We start from the raw sequence: 15,403 nt of genomic DNA, 5'->3' as shown, positions 1-15,403 counted from the left end.
AGCGCCACATTTGCAGGGTAATTTGACGTTTTGTATTGCATCATCAATCAAACGCAATTAACAATGAAATCGGTTGAAGTGGCGTATTGTGTGACAATAAAGATATCAAATTCTAAAAGTAAATAGACAACTTTACGAGGTTGAGTAATAAACTTTTTAATAAAATGTCCATATGAGAGGGTTGTTCTGGTTTATAGATCTTTATTTTCTTAAAAAATTTAAAATAAAATCAGATGATTCTTCAATAAGAGACATAGGGAGTATGTCTGATATTATTGTATCAGACTAAAATAACTAATATCGTGTTCTTCAAACTTTCAAACCTTAACGTTTGGGTAGTAAGTTTGAAAGATACAACAACGCAAACCAAGCACAAAAACGCCGCCATACTTCACACATTTTTAATGTTTCCATCAAAGTCAAGCATTAATACTGCCGGTTAACACATGAGCCTTCCGCGCACTCAATAACTCATTGGCGAAATATAACAGTGTCGGGAGTGGAGCGGCGGGAGCGGTGAGGCCGTGTCACGTGCCTGTAATGAGTTCCAAACGCCCCTACCTCCCCTGCCTTACTATGGAATTTCGCACATACAACGCATACTTCTGATTATTTGGATTTATGATGTCACATTTTTTCGTGCGCTTTTTTTTGTTTTATATACTGAATTTTGGCAGTTATGAACCATCATCAACCGATATAGGTATCAGGACATTATATACAGTTATTATTATTGTCGCCAACAAACTGTTATGCAATTTGGCGATTTTTTGTGAAAATTTAATTTTTATTGTTAAACTTGAATAAATGACTAAAAAAAAAAGTTGTTTACATGAACGAGCAGAAAGTAAACGGGTTTACATCTTACATGCAAAACATCGCGTTTTAGACAGTTTTTGCTAAAAAAAATACGAAATTATAGTATAAATATAATTAGTAATTCAACTACTCGAATTCAATTCACAAGCAATTAAATTTATCTATGTCGATAGCACTAAATATAATCAAACCGAAAAGTAACTTGCCCGTTTGAAATTTGAGTTTAAAACACGAACAATATGTATACTTTTGTCAGCCAGTCTCCCTGTTTTATAAACGTTGTACATGATACGAGCCTGTTACAAAATATTTCAGTGAAACAGACTACAATCGTTATTGCACATTATTAAAACTTTTTGTGCCACATTTTTCATAGAAGTTACAAGTATTGCATGCGCGAAATACTACCTAACTATTTTGAGAGAAGCTTCAAAGGTTTGCATACAAGCAGAAAGCTCAATATACAATTAAGAACAACTACTGTGTATACTATTATATTATATTATTATTAAATACTGTTTATATATATAGACTGTAAAGACATACGAATTATCGATACTATTGTATCGAGTTTCTAAATTTCAAATATCTAGAGCTATTTTTAAAAAATACATATTTTGTAAAAAAGATTCGATAACGCACACTGTACATACAACTCTTTGCACTCCAAGAAGACAAGCATAAACGAAATTACAAAAGGCGAACACATAAAAAAAATCATATTGACGTAATAATTCTAATCCATTTTGTACATATTAACGGCTATACCAATTATTTCCACTAATAAGTCTGTATATGTACAACAATATGGTCCTTACTTCCTGCTTATTCCCTTCACCTGTAGGCAGCGCAAGGCAAGGGATTGAACACACGTCGCCGCGGGCGCTTACCGAATTTACTCTATTTGCACAATACTTGGTATAAGGACAAACGGTAGAGAGCTTTGAGTCTATTAGAGGTGGCAGTTTGTGTAGATGTCGACAAAATTTCAATATTATGACAAAGTTAAAGAAGTATGAAAGAGCACCAATGTCAAACTTATTTTTTTTCCTAGATAACCTGCTTTTAAATTACATAGAAACTAACCAGTATAACAAAAGCTTACAGAGATATGACAAATATCATATTTAGTAGTAGCTAAGATGTTTGTATTTGCTATGACAGCAAAATAATTAAGTATTAGTTTATTCTATTAATATTTAGGCAAATCGTCTGGACGTTTTAAAGTTCGTTAGAACAATGTTGAAAAAACGTAACTTTGACAAAGTTTTTCATAAATACCTGCAGATTCGTGTAAAACTAAATATTTATATTATCTATCGACGATATACAAAATATTTTATTTCTCTTCTTGTCTTACTAAAATTATTTTGATTCGTCAATTTGTTTAAAAAACGATCACGTTTAAATATCGCAGCCGCATCTAGCCCTTCTACACTCTACACCTAAACCGGAAAGGTTTCCCTTAAAATTCAAGTGGCCAATTACGGAGTTACGTTTGGTCTACGTATGTAGTACTTAACGTTAAGGGCTCTTTAGCCCTTTGTGTCCACCAAACGTTTAGCAACACTGCGGAACATTCACATAACAGAACAGCACGACACGATTCAAGTACTAAATCGATGAGGTACCATTGTAAATGTGCAACGAATATTTTTTCGATACCTTTTTGATTTTAGATTGTAGTGAAAAGTATTGAGTAGGGTAGTAGGTAATAATGTAGTAATTGTGTTTATCCAATATTTTTTTGTTGCATTTTACTAGGTAATGATTGTAGGCGTTTGGAGTGTAATGGATTTTAAGAACTTGATGATAGTTCGCTGTCTATTGTATCGATAAATGTTTTTAATGCTTCTCTACGCTTTCTAAGGAATCTTCGTACCAAATTTCTACGCTATGTAGTTTCGGCTGTGCGTTCCATCAGTCAGTCTGTCGCTCAATAACGAAAGAGTTCTATAAAACATGGTGATGTTGATTGATAAAGCGTATCCTTTATCCTTTGGATAAGTTTTTCATTTGTTTTCCATGATACTGTAATGACTACTTCTTCTTCTTCTTACTTTTTTCTTAAGATCTGAATTCTTATCATTCGTCTTCACTTCATTCAATCTTGAAGAACACATTTGTCAAGCTCGTTACTAATTACTTGTTTACTACAAATTAATACATAAAACAAAACCATACTGTACGTTCTACTACTCAATTAATCAATTGAACACACCTAGTATCTCGTTGTTATCCAAGAACAAGTTGCATAAGATATTACTTAATTCCCAAATACCAGAGAAACCGAGTTAATCAACCTTTCTCAACCCTTTTATAAGAAAGTTACAAAACATTTGTTCACAATTAAGCGATCGTTACTGTCAGGCATCGAACCGCTCACCCTTGACGGACAGTCTATACTTCCGTCCGACGATTACGACGTACGGCTACGCTTCGACCACATGTTGTTTGTAATGGTTACTTAAACTGTACAAGATATACCACTAGAAAAAACGTAACGTAGGTATGCTTACAACTGAAACCATCAAAATTTATTATAAAAGAGCTAAAGATTTGAGTATTAAAATTAAATTAAGGACCTAAACAAAAAAAGGTTGTTGAAAATTTCTGGCCAAATTACTGGTGTCTACCACTATCGAATACCGATAACTGGCTTGCTATCTGAATTAAATAGGTAATTTTTCACAAAAACTCGAGAAACGCCCCTAGCGGGCGTCGTAAGAACAATTTTTGCAGTAAATTTTAAATATCAATCCAGCGATACTCCATAGTACCGATTGTACAGAATCAAGCTACGGTTTTGTCTAGGAATTTGTATAATTTTATCATTTCTAATGCACTGAAACGGGACTAAAAAGACTCAAGAGAGCAGAAGGTAGTAGAAGCCTTATAAACGTTCAATCCTAACACAACATCGAAAAGTTTAATTCTGAATTTCAAATTTTTCGTTTGGAATAGTTAACTCTTTGGATTTCTATACGCGTAACCATGAATCCTTTATAATTAAGTAACAAAACTACAATCGAATTACACTAAATAGCAAAACTCAATTAAATTATTACTTAGCCGTCGATGAGTCTATTCACCAAACAGCATTTGAATTGAGAACATTTTTTCTGTCGGCTTCTCTCGGCACCCCTTGAAAACAACCCAAAAGTCTGTAAATAGCTAACAAAAGGGATCACAATGCGCCAATGCCAATGTTTGGGCCAACATAAAGGGATGTCTTAGAAGCCGGGTTTCGTATTGTGCTCCTGCGCATTGTTCGGCGAAGTTAGAACGCTTGCACAAAACCGCTCGGTAGCTACCGGCGCTCACTTCAAAGCGTCCAATGTTTGCCTACAATATTATTTTTATTGCAGTAATTGAGACTTTGCCTGTGAGAACGGTGTCATCAGCCCTCGTATTTGAACTTTCTAATTTTTATGATGTTTTTTTTATTGATAATACTCTACAATTGGTTTTTTATAGTTCATTCTCCTCGGTTGACATCTCTGTTAGTTTTTTATTCTGATGATAATTTTTTTGAAGAGCTTCCTATTTTGTAAAAGGTTTGCGTTTTTTGGCATTCTAATTTAAATTAGGTTTAAACTTCAATTTACATTTTTTAACAAGAAAAATACACAATTCAATTCTCATGATCTCTTGACGTGGGTATAGTTTTCATGTGTCAAAGTTGAGCAACCGGTTTACGAAAAATAACCATTTAACGGCTAAACTAGAAATACATAACAATCTAAAATGTTTCCAATTCTTAAGAAAACTCTCTTCTAAGAGGCAGGTCACAGAGAAACCAAAGAAATATAATATTAGCAAAGTAGAGTTAAAATTCAGTCATTGTCGCAGTGTGTAGGTACTTCACGTCAATATTATTTTAAATTAATTATAATAAAATATACATATGACACACATGTCGATAGGTTTAGGGGGTAAAAAAATGGAAATAGCGCAGTTATAATACATTGCTACAATGCAATTGAGTTATCCTTCGACCTACAGTGTTGCGTCTTGTCACACGTTGCTAACTCGATTATATGGCTATCAACCGATATAGGTACATCGTCTATGATCAAATTCAACTGACACTTTCTTTCAAGTAATATACAAAACCGGGCGGCACTTTAAAACTTTTTAAACCAAAACACAATTTAAACCAAACATCGTACAATATGACCAAATATAACAATAAAACGCCGAAGAAAACAAAAATATATAGGTAGTTGAAAAAAGTAATAAAGTAATCACGGAACTCTTTACCTTCAGCCATACGAAACAGCCGTTAGGAACCAAACCGATAAACCGAGGCCTACCCGCAAACATTCTATACACATAACCATAAACATTTACATCTACAACACTTTATGATACCCCGCAAATTGTTTTATTCGCAAACTTCAAACAATAAAAGTCCAAAAAGTGCAAATTTTACAACACTAGTTTTGAAACCAAGGACAAAAGGCTAAGATAAGGCCGCCAAAGACACCGCCTGGCAGCAATAAAAACCATAACTTTGGGATAAAACAATGGCACTGTTTGGGTCTACCTCGTTTTAGATAAACCGCCATAAATATATTGATAAGGGAATTGCTATAAGCAATGCAATAAATTTTAGTGTTTTGCCGAAATAATTGCCCGTGTGGTTGTTATCAAGTCGTAAAATTCGGTGGATGTTTGATTTTTCGCACCTGATAAATTTCCAGCGAATATTGTTTGGTCGAACAAAAGCTGATACAAATACTAAGCAGTTATTACTTGGTAACAAACTCTACACACAAAATTCTCCCAACATCTGATGTTTTTTACATAATAATACACTATTCACGCAATGACTATAGTGAAACTTCGTCACTATTCACCTTATAACTTTTAAAATTACATGGAAGATAATACTGTTGATGAAAGTTGTGTTCTATTGTATACGATTACAAATAAGAAACCAAATTCGTTTGTAATATTTTATTTTCAAGTCAAATAAAGCTCGTAAGTCGTACGGGATCGTGTGTAGAGTCGCGCGTCGTTACGCGGAAAGCGCGGGAAACTCACCAAACTTCCACACAAGTTTCCCGGCCCGCCCGCGGCCCCGCCCCCATATCAAGCTGTCTCTCTCGCGCCCTGTCCTGTCTTGCTCACACCGCAACACGGCGGCTAACCGCACGCGGACGCGGCCCGTATCAACTCTTTGTGCACGCGAATTTTTCGACTTCTGCTTTAATTCTTGTTTAACATTGAATTATCAAAAAACTATAATATGGACTTATTCGGTTTTTATAATGCGAAAATAGGTTGTAAGATTCGGATGATCACCTTAATTGATTATTTGCTGGTGTAAAAACATAAACTTCTGAATGATTAAGATTTAAAAAACCCGAAAATTTTATATCTTTCCGAAAATATTTTTTCATAATTGCAAATTGAGTTCCCAAAAATAGTACATCAAAAATCTCCCCTGATTAAAAGTGTCAGTCAAAACCCCTGTCATCGAAATTCCTCGCGTGCTTCAATGAAAATGAAGTGCCACCCCGCGAGCGCGACGCCGACTCCAAACATGAAAATCATAATTTTTCATGAGCTCGTTGATAGGTTTTCGCGCCGGCCGCGGTTTCCCGCCGCCCCGCGGCCTAATTACCGCCGCCTCGCGATACGTCACCGCGGTGATTCAAAAAAATCCACCCATCCCTCTCCCACTAGGCGGCGGTGTGCCGCGGCGTCCCACTCCAGCGAGCATTTTTATAAAAACGCAGAGACCGACCGCGGCCGTCCCGCTCGTTCCCGCCGCGACACCGCATCACCCGCACCCTTCGTCTCCTTCCCGCTTTTTACGAGACGTAGGGGCCGCCACCCGGGTGGGGGCGGCGACCGCGCGAACGCAAAATATTGACCATCGGAAAAAGTCGCGTCGTATCACAGTCATCAGTCGAAACCGAGTTCTCGTGAGCACGCGTCTCTTCGCCACGACTTCGGAGCGCGTCGTGAGTCTTCGGCTTGCGGTGTCGAGTCACACGGCCGCCCGTTTATTTTTCCGAGTCCCCCGCCCGGCGTCTTGCCGTCCGCGCCCAACAAGTGGTGTAGACGCTAGTCGCGGCTCACACGGAGTCTCGCGCCCGTACTTTGAACAACTTTGTGAGCGCTCCGCGCACGCGAACCCACTCGCCGCGAGTTTGTAATACGATCGCGTGTTCTGAAACTTTTACCCAAGTGTTTAGAGACTACAGTGGCGTGACATAGGACTTCAGTGGCGTGTCGACAGTCGGTACGGTGTTCGTTGAGGGTAGACTGAAGTCGATGCACCTCCCGCACGCGAGCCCTCCGGCCCCCAGCATGGCGGACGTCTATTCACACATCCACGAGTACTACCGGCAGAGTCACGGTGAGCTGGTGCAGACTGGCTCCCCGGCGGTGCTGTGCTCGGCGCTCCCGGGACACTGGAGGTCCAACAAGTCGCTGCCGGTGGCTTTCAAAGTAGTTGCCTTGGACGACGTGCAAGATGGTACTTTGGTCACCATCAAGGCTGGAAATGATGAGAACGCAATGGCAGAATTGAGGAATTGTACCGCGGTCATGAAGAACCAGGTCGCGAAATTCAACGATCTGAGATTCGTGGGACGCAGCGGTCGCGGGAAGTCTTTCTCACTCACCATCACCATCAGCACGTTCCCAAGCCAAGTGGCTACTTACACCAAAGCGATCAAAGTCACCGTCGACGGCCCCCGAGAACCTAGAACTAAACAAAGTAAGTTTCCACTTCCAACAAACTTTTTTCAAACTTTTTGTTTTGGGTTTATTAAGTTTCTATTACTTTTAAAATATGTAGAATTACCATACATTTGCTTTTTACTTATTAGTTGCTCCTTTTTCATTGAAATTGGCATATTTAAAAAAATATTATGATAATTTTGTGTTAGTCGTCAAAAAAAAATTGTTGTAATTAGATTTGTTTAAAGTAAAATTATTTTCTACATTTAAATCGTTTATATACATGAAAATGTCAAATAATCAGTTATATTTTCAAATTTCATTCCCTAAAAATCGTTAATTCTGCTTATAATAATGTTAAAAACTATAGCAATAATCTCCAATCGCTAAATTTACTCGCAAAAATAACCGTCATAATGACCTACATAGTTGTCTTCCTTGACATAAAGGCGTGACATTTATTGTCACATGTCCGTATGGCAGATATCACTGAAACAATAAACTTTGAAACAATAAAAGTATGAAATTCGTACGATACATTAGTAAGGTGCGCGTGCGCGGCTCGTCGTTGGCCCGTCGCCAGTCCACAGAAGCGAGGTCGATTTTGCGGCGCCGCAACATCCAACCACATTCAAACCAGTTTTATTTCTGATCCATTTAAAATCTAATATTTTTTAACACTTGCGCGACATCAGCATTCAATAAACGTTTATAAAATACCGAGATTTTTATACATAACTAGCTTTCGAGCGTGAATCCGGCCGCTTTCACTGCGGTTTGTCGTAGAGCCGATATGCATTGGGACGGGCAATCCGAAACAATTCATTTTAGACCCATGAGAATACAATAATTGAATTTAATGATACAAATTGTATCACGTTCTTGCGGAGTGGCTGATAGTATTCTAAAATTTGAATGTGATAAGTTTTTAAAACTTAAAACCCGGACATTTCTAGGGCATTATTTAGACTAAATCGACAAAAATATGCATTACTTAAAATATAACAGAGAGACTTGCATGCAATTTCTATATACCTACCTAGATACTATTAGATTTTTTAGATCGCACGCTAAAAATCTGTCCAACGTATTTAGCATGTGTGTGATTGTTCCCGAGCGTGTGCAACACTCAATCACAGAGACATTAATTGCCTACTCAGTTTAATCTCCTCACTACTCGAAGAATTACAGCTAACACTGCTTCTTCCGAAAATAAAACCGATTGTCTGCTTTTACGAGAGCATTTTGAACAAGGAGTTAACGTTAAGTGATCGTCATGTTTTGACAGAAGCTTATAAATGGTTATTGGTGTTTACAACGAACACGGTTTTATACTTACGTCTTTCTGATTGCTGAATTTACGCGGTTTTGAAGGTCGGTGAACAAATAAATTTATTTGGTTGCATTGACAAATGTACTGGCTTAAGATTGAATTGTCCGTACATTATTGTGATTACTTTTATGCTAATCGCTGTTTTGATTCTTTCATTTAGATTGCCATTATTAATTGTTTCGCAACTCCAAGAATAAAAAAATATCTTGTCAAGAGCATGGGTAAACTTTTCCAAAACATTGAGATTATTCCACAAATTAAGTTATCTGATGACGGACAAAATCGTAACCAAAATGACGCTGGTATTACTCCGGCTTTCAAATCCGCTAAATTAAAACGAAACGTTTAACTGACGTAGAGACAAAGCAACGAACAAATTAAACTGAAATCATAATGTTTTGACACCACAAATCTATTTTAGAACGTACCGAGACGACTGTATAAACAAACAGTCGCGCCCAAACTTCAACCAATAATAAAAAGGCAGTATGTGGAAAAACTAACATCCTTGGCTCATAAACTTCAAAGGCAAGTTAATAAAGCGATCAATGAAGCTGTCTTAATGGCCGTTACCCCGCTCTAATTATCACGTAGTAGAGTAAAACAAGCTTACATTTAGACACATTATGAAAGTACATAAATCGTTTTTGACGTGCTCCATCTCTAGTTTATTCTTAGTTCGCCGTTTATCGACGATAAAATAATTCGCTGGTAACTTTTCAACGTAAATTCACATCAAAACGGTTTCATAATTTCAATCTCTACTAAACGATTAACAAAGCTTAACAACGAATCACTCAATTCGTCAAAACATACATCTGCTCGGATAATTAAATCGCACATGTCTAAATGTGCAAACATTTTTATTGTTGACGCGGTTCCCCAATTCTAATTCCGGTTTCCATTCATTCGTCGACCTGAGCGTATTCTCCCATACGTTTTTAATAATAAGAACGTTCTAGAATATTAGTAGAACGGCTTAGCTTATAGCCAGCACTTGGTGTGCAGCGGTTACCAAGTTGGACGGTGGTACCGCGTAACAGATGTAAACAATCTCCGTCCGCGTCGTAAACTCCCGTTTGATCTCCCCGCCTGCACCCCGACGCCGGTGCCTCTAAAATATGGATTTTATGTCTCTGCTAGCTGCTGAAATACCGCACATCCACAGCCAGCGACCCTCATAACCGAGGCCCAAGGACTTTGCCAAGATATTAAGATACTTATGGAAAATTTGGGCTTTAAAGTTATTGAAACTACTTGCGAAGTGGCCGTATGAAAGTGCTATATAACTTAACTACGCAATTAACCACGACAGAAATCCTCAAAAATATGATTAGACGAGACAAATAACTCAGTCCAACACTCGCGTGTCTGTAAATATTATTTTTACAACTTGTCAACTCTTTCTATATATTCGTAAGACTATTTCTACACACAAGTTTTATATAGACGGCAGTAAATCAACAATAAAGCAGACAATTAAGCGAAGACATTATACATGCGGTGTTAGTTGGGGAACATCGTCTCCACCCCGTCCAAATTATGAGCCATAACTCTGATTCCATTTATTTAAGAGGACGACTCCTTAACAGTAATTTACGAGTGACAAGGCTCGCATCTCATCTCGTCCGAGATATTTAATGCCCATTTTGACACTTATGCTTCGTATCATCGGTTTAATGTCCGAAGCGGTACAAATTTGGCCACGAGCACGTTTGATACGATCCGAGCCACATTCTTCTTACTATTGTACACTTTTAGGCCGCGGTGATTAACGGACGCAGAAATAACTTTATAGATTTACACACAAACTTTCCCACTGTACCGGTGCAGTATTTTCGGTAGGAATTCACGTTCGGCTACTTCTATTGTAAAACAACACGTTCACATCTTTAATACTTCTAGTTCAGATTCACGGCATTTCTTCTCATTACAAATGCCAATGTTTAGTGTAATTAGTTTTAAATGCATTCCCAACAAATTACCGCGCGGGTTAACGTTCCCACTTACCCAGATTAATATTAATTCGAGCACTCAGTAATCATATAGCACTTCTCAACATTAGAAATGCTCTCTTTGCCGCGTTAATATTCAGAGCCCCGCATATGCAAAGGGTCGGGGAACTGAATTTAATTGAATACTGGCATTAACAAATGGAGCGGCCCGTTTCCGAGTTCCACATTTAACTTATTATTGTTCCATGATGTCGGAGCTCCTCGGTTCGCTCCGGATTGCCGCGTGACAGCGCGACGGGCCATCCATCAAGTTCTTAATTTAAAATACCCGCGATCTGGGAAACGCTCTCACGAAACACTCGCTAATCTCTCGAAAGGGGTACGCTTCACGTAAATAAACTAATTGTTTCGTAAACAATTTTAGTGCGCGATAAACGACGTCATCTATGTGAAAAACAAAAGACTGCGCCCCATCACGTGCAATGTTTAGCTAACGATAAAATTAGGAGGATACTCAAACGAAACTCGCAACAACAAACTTCCAATAAAGAGTGTAAGAAGTACCGCGTATACAAAGTTCAAAACAAAGTAGACGAAGTGCTCGTAAACAGTTTAATCCCGTAATAAAAACGTTACACCTGATCTCATCAATTGGGTTGTCTCTATTGGATTAAAAATGTAGTAAAAAGCCGAAAATAGTTGCAGACGATGTCTTCAGTATCGATTAAACAAATAAAAAATCGCTATGAAAGGCGAAAGGCAACGTGACGTTGGAGGGTCGTAAAATCGTATGGTACAGAGGAGCCGTCTAACTGCAGTAGTAAACCAGCTCGTATTGTATACAGACCCTTGTTATAGTCGTCGGGTGGTAAACAGTGCGCGGGCCGTGTGTCGCCGCCTTTACGGCCACCCTTTGTGACTTTAGTGCTTGCGGACGTGGCTCAAGACGTTAGTGACCCCGCCACGTCTATATCTACTTAATAACCCATTGCGTATGTCTCTACTTTGACTTACGAATTATACTGTGCGGACAAGTCCCACCCTGCTTAGTGATTTGTCTAGACATGATTATATCTAATATTGATTTAGGTCTAATACGTGATACAGAACTTGCTACAATATTTTATCAATATACTATTCATGACTATGTAACTTATTATCATTTTATGTTAATTTTTCGTTGACAGTATTCTACAACATGTTCTCTTTTTGTTATAGATTATGGTTACGGTCACCCCGGCGCGTTCAGTCCTTTCTTGTTGAACCCCGGTTGGCTGGATGCGGCATACCTCAACTACGCCTGGGCTGACTACTTCAGGCCACCACAAATGAACCAAACCGCTGCACTTGTTAAAGGTAATAAACACTTTCAACTTTCAACGATATTCTCATACTAGGGTTAGAATGACGGTATAGAATTCACACGCGTTTACTCTTTTGTTATTAGACTTTGAACTATGCGCTTCTGTTGAACATAGATTTGCATTACAAACTCTATCCTCTTTAACTTCCAGTCGGCGTTCAATAACGGTATTTGTTAAATTAAAAATTCCCGATTTAGCAAACAGCACTCAAAAACATGTTGCTCGCAACAGTACCGCCCCTCAAGGCCGTACAACGCAAAAGCGGCTCAAATAAAAGAAGCGACTCTTGAACTCTGCAAAACAACACCGGACCGACCGAAGCAAAACCACCCGCTGAAGTCCGCTCCACGGTGCACGGGGGCAAGTGGGGGGTGCTCACTAAACGTACAAAAAAGCTCTGCCTTCACGTTCGAGAGAGTGTGGAGTCAATTTTATTCCAATGTAGGCGACCGCGCCACCAGCCACTTTTTGTTTCCGACGCTGAAACGCGAGGAGCGATGTACTCAAACACCTACAGACTTTTATTAAACCTACGTACGTACTCGTTCACAGACATGAGACGTACTTTGAAAATGTGTAATTGATTTGCGCTTTTTTCATCACGATATCACGGAAATAAAGAGCAAAAGGTTCTGCATTTTATGAACTTGCCTGGCGCGCTATCGATCAAAGCTTTGTAGGCTAATAGAAAAATTAAAAGTTAGATCCGCTTATTCTCATACTGTCTATGCGGATTCTTTTCTATGCTGAGGACCAAAACCAGGTTAACCCAATAAATGCTAATTAAAAATAACGGCCGGGACCAAACAGAATCAAATTCAACGATCGGGAATCACCTCAATCAGGCGCGACGCCGATATTGGCCCCCTCCTCGCCAAATTACCCCCTAGTTACGTCCCCTCCCACCCTCGTTGCCTTTTAAAGTGGTCTGCGCACTGCCACTGCTGCAAACAGAAAAAGTGCAAAAGAGAAACGAACGTAGCACCACCTCCGAGCTCTTTGTGGCCCAATCTGCGCCTCCATCGTGTCCTTTTTATACGCGAGCTTCTCTTACACGCTATCGAGAATCAAAGCTTCCCAGGAAGAACTTTTTGAACACAGCTGCTAATGAAAATTTCACATTTGGAGCTCTCTTTGTCCGCCGCGTGCGGAGATAGAGGTGTGCTTCCTTATCGCGATGCTCTCGCTTTGTGGAGCGCACACGTGTCTGTTGCAGCACCTACACACGTGCCCTGCATCAATAATGCGCCGACACATACGCGGTGTCACAGAACCTCTCGTATCGTGCAGAATTACGCCGGAATGTCGTGTCCGCCTCGCAAAGAACTACGTCGTGTTCGGATAAATAAATATTGCACCCTCACCCTCCCGATATCGTAGTAAAAAAAACATCCCTTTCGGTGATGCCGCCTTTAAACGCCTACAGATTGTACATTATCCTTAGTACGATTATGCACCCCCGTTGTTCGGGGAATAGACGGAGTGCCCGTGCGCCGCGGGCCTTCCCCGGGGGCTCGTCTCTCATATTACGTCATGTTAGCAAATCAGCCTTCGGTAGCTGAACTCAAATAGTTTTTACTTCGACATATCACAGAACAGCATTAATCTTTAAATCTCGTAAATTTTTATTTTGCTATAGTCGATAGAGTGATATAGTTTGGCAAAGTTTAGGATGATATGATCAACAGAAGCAACGATTATAAGCAATATACATTTATAAGTAATAAACAAAATTATACATTCCAACATAATGAAATGTGATGAAATTAACAATCTATCTTTTTTGTTACCAGGTGGCGCAGGCCCTATCACAACACCTCCCGTCACGTTGCCAGGAGCAGATCTGTTCCCGTTCCCTCCAGCGATAACGAATCTTCCACCTGGTGGACTCATCCCACCTCCAGGAGCATTTTTACCACCAAACGGTCTCCTGCCGTTCCCGCCGCACCCAGCAGACCTTGCATTAAAAACGCTCCCACCAGAACTATCTTTAAAGAATGGAGTAAACCCATACGATGCCATTAGACACCTTCAAAGCAATATGTCAATCGACACCTCAAGCGCAAGGCTATCTCCAACAAGCAGCCGGCAGAGTGGTAGCCCGAGGAGCTTGCTTAACGCTAGTCCTGATAGATCAAAAGCTGATTCCAAGTCTGAAGTTAACTCAATACATGATGCAACGATCTCCGATGAGTCTGATGAAGAACCAATTGAAGTAGTGAAATCAGCATTCCACCCGACACGGCCTGCGAACGTAGAACTGCAAGAGATGAAAAGGGTCCAAGCCGCAGACTCCACAGTCGCGGACAGGCCAAGGATCCGCAATGAACTAAAAGCGCCCTCGCAGCGCACCACCAGAGTGCTCTCATCTAGTCCCACGTCAACCAAAATCTCAAACGGTGCGATATCAACGCATAAATCAGTGTGGCGGCCATATTGACATTTAAGTGCTAGTGTACGTAGTTAGGCATCCGTGCCGACGGATCTGTTGAAATGTGATAAACCAATGAGCTTGTACATAATATAGATATAAAACAAAGCATTTGATTTAAATCAGATATTTATTGTTAGATATATTTAGATTAGAAATTAGACTAGCCAAGTAAAATTAAATGTTGATAGATTATTCGTTACTTTTATTGCAGATGTGTTCAAGCTTATCTAAATAATTATTTCGTCATGTAATTGTAAATTTATCTGTAAATGTAAAATTTTAATATTCTTCGAGAAACGACTGATTACTTTTAGTTAAGAAAGACAAATGTATAATTGTAAATAGTGTAAAAGGGTATTTATTAAACGAACGATATGTACAATTAATGTTTGCCAGTTGGCAATGTATAATCGAAATGTATATATGTATCTAGAGATATCGAGATAAAAGAAAATCTGAGAAATTAACAAAGTATTTTTATTACACTTGTTCTACAATTAGCCTTCCCTCGTTACAATTAATTTCTTTCACCGCAGACAAGGTGACATTTATTTTATCTATTCCAACGACAAGTCAGATTAGCAAGACAGACCTTATTTACACACAACATTTGACACTTAATTAAAAACCAAATTATAAAATACACAGTACACAGTTCTACAATTTTCTGTAAAGACATTAATAGACTTCTTAAACAAAGAAGACCATTTTTTATCAAGACCACGAAAAACGGATAGCAATGGAACAGTACGGCTCATAATACTTAAAACTAAAACATCCATAAAACCGATTAGAAGTG

At 38.9% G+C, this 15,403-nt stretch overlaps 1 protein-coding gene across 1 annotated transcript; it reads left to right on the top strand.

The window, feature by feature from the left end:
* The first annotated feature begins 6,726 nt into the window (after positions 1-6,726).
* On the top strand, positions 6,727-15,058 carry LOC142979287 (segmentation protein Runt-like). Its single transcript, XM_076124124.1, has 3 exons — positions 6,727-7,555; positions 12,025-12,162; positions 13,964-15,058. Exons 1-3 carry the CDS (start codon positions 7,108-7,110, stop codon positions 14,608-14,610), a joined length of 1,233 nt encoding a protein of 410 aa, XP_075980239.1. The 5' UTR covers positions 6,727-7,107; the 3' UTR covers positions 14,611-15,058.
* Positions 15,059-15,403: the final 345 nt, after the last annotated feature.

Source organism: Anticarsia gemmatalis, chromosome 16 (assembly GCF_050436995.1).
Source record: "Anticarsia gemmatalis isolate Benzon Research Colony breed Stoneville strain chromosome 16, ilAntGemm2 primary, whole genome shotgun sequence".
NCBI lineage: Eukaryota > Metazoa > Arthropoda > Insecta > Lepidoptera > Erebidae > Anticarsia > Anticarsia gemmatalis.
The sequence above is the reverse complement of the archived record's forward strand: the minus strand, read 5'-3'. Positions and strand labels throughout refer to the sequence as shown.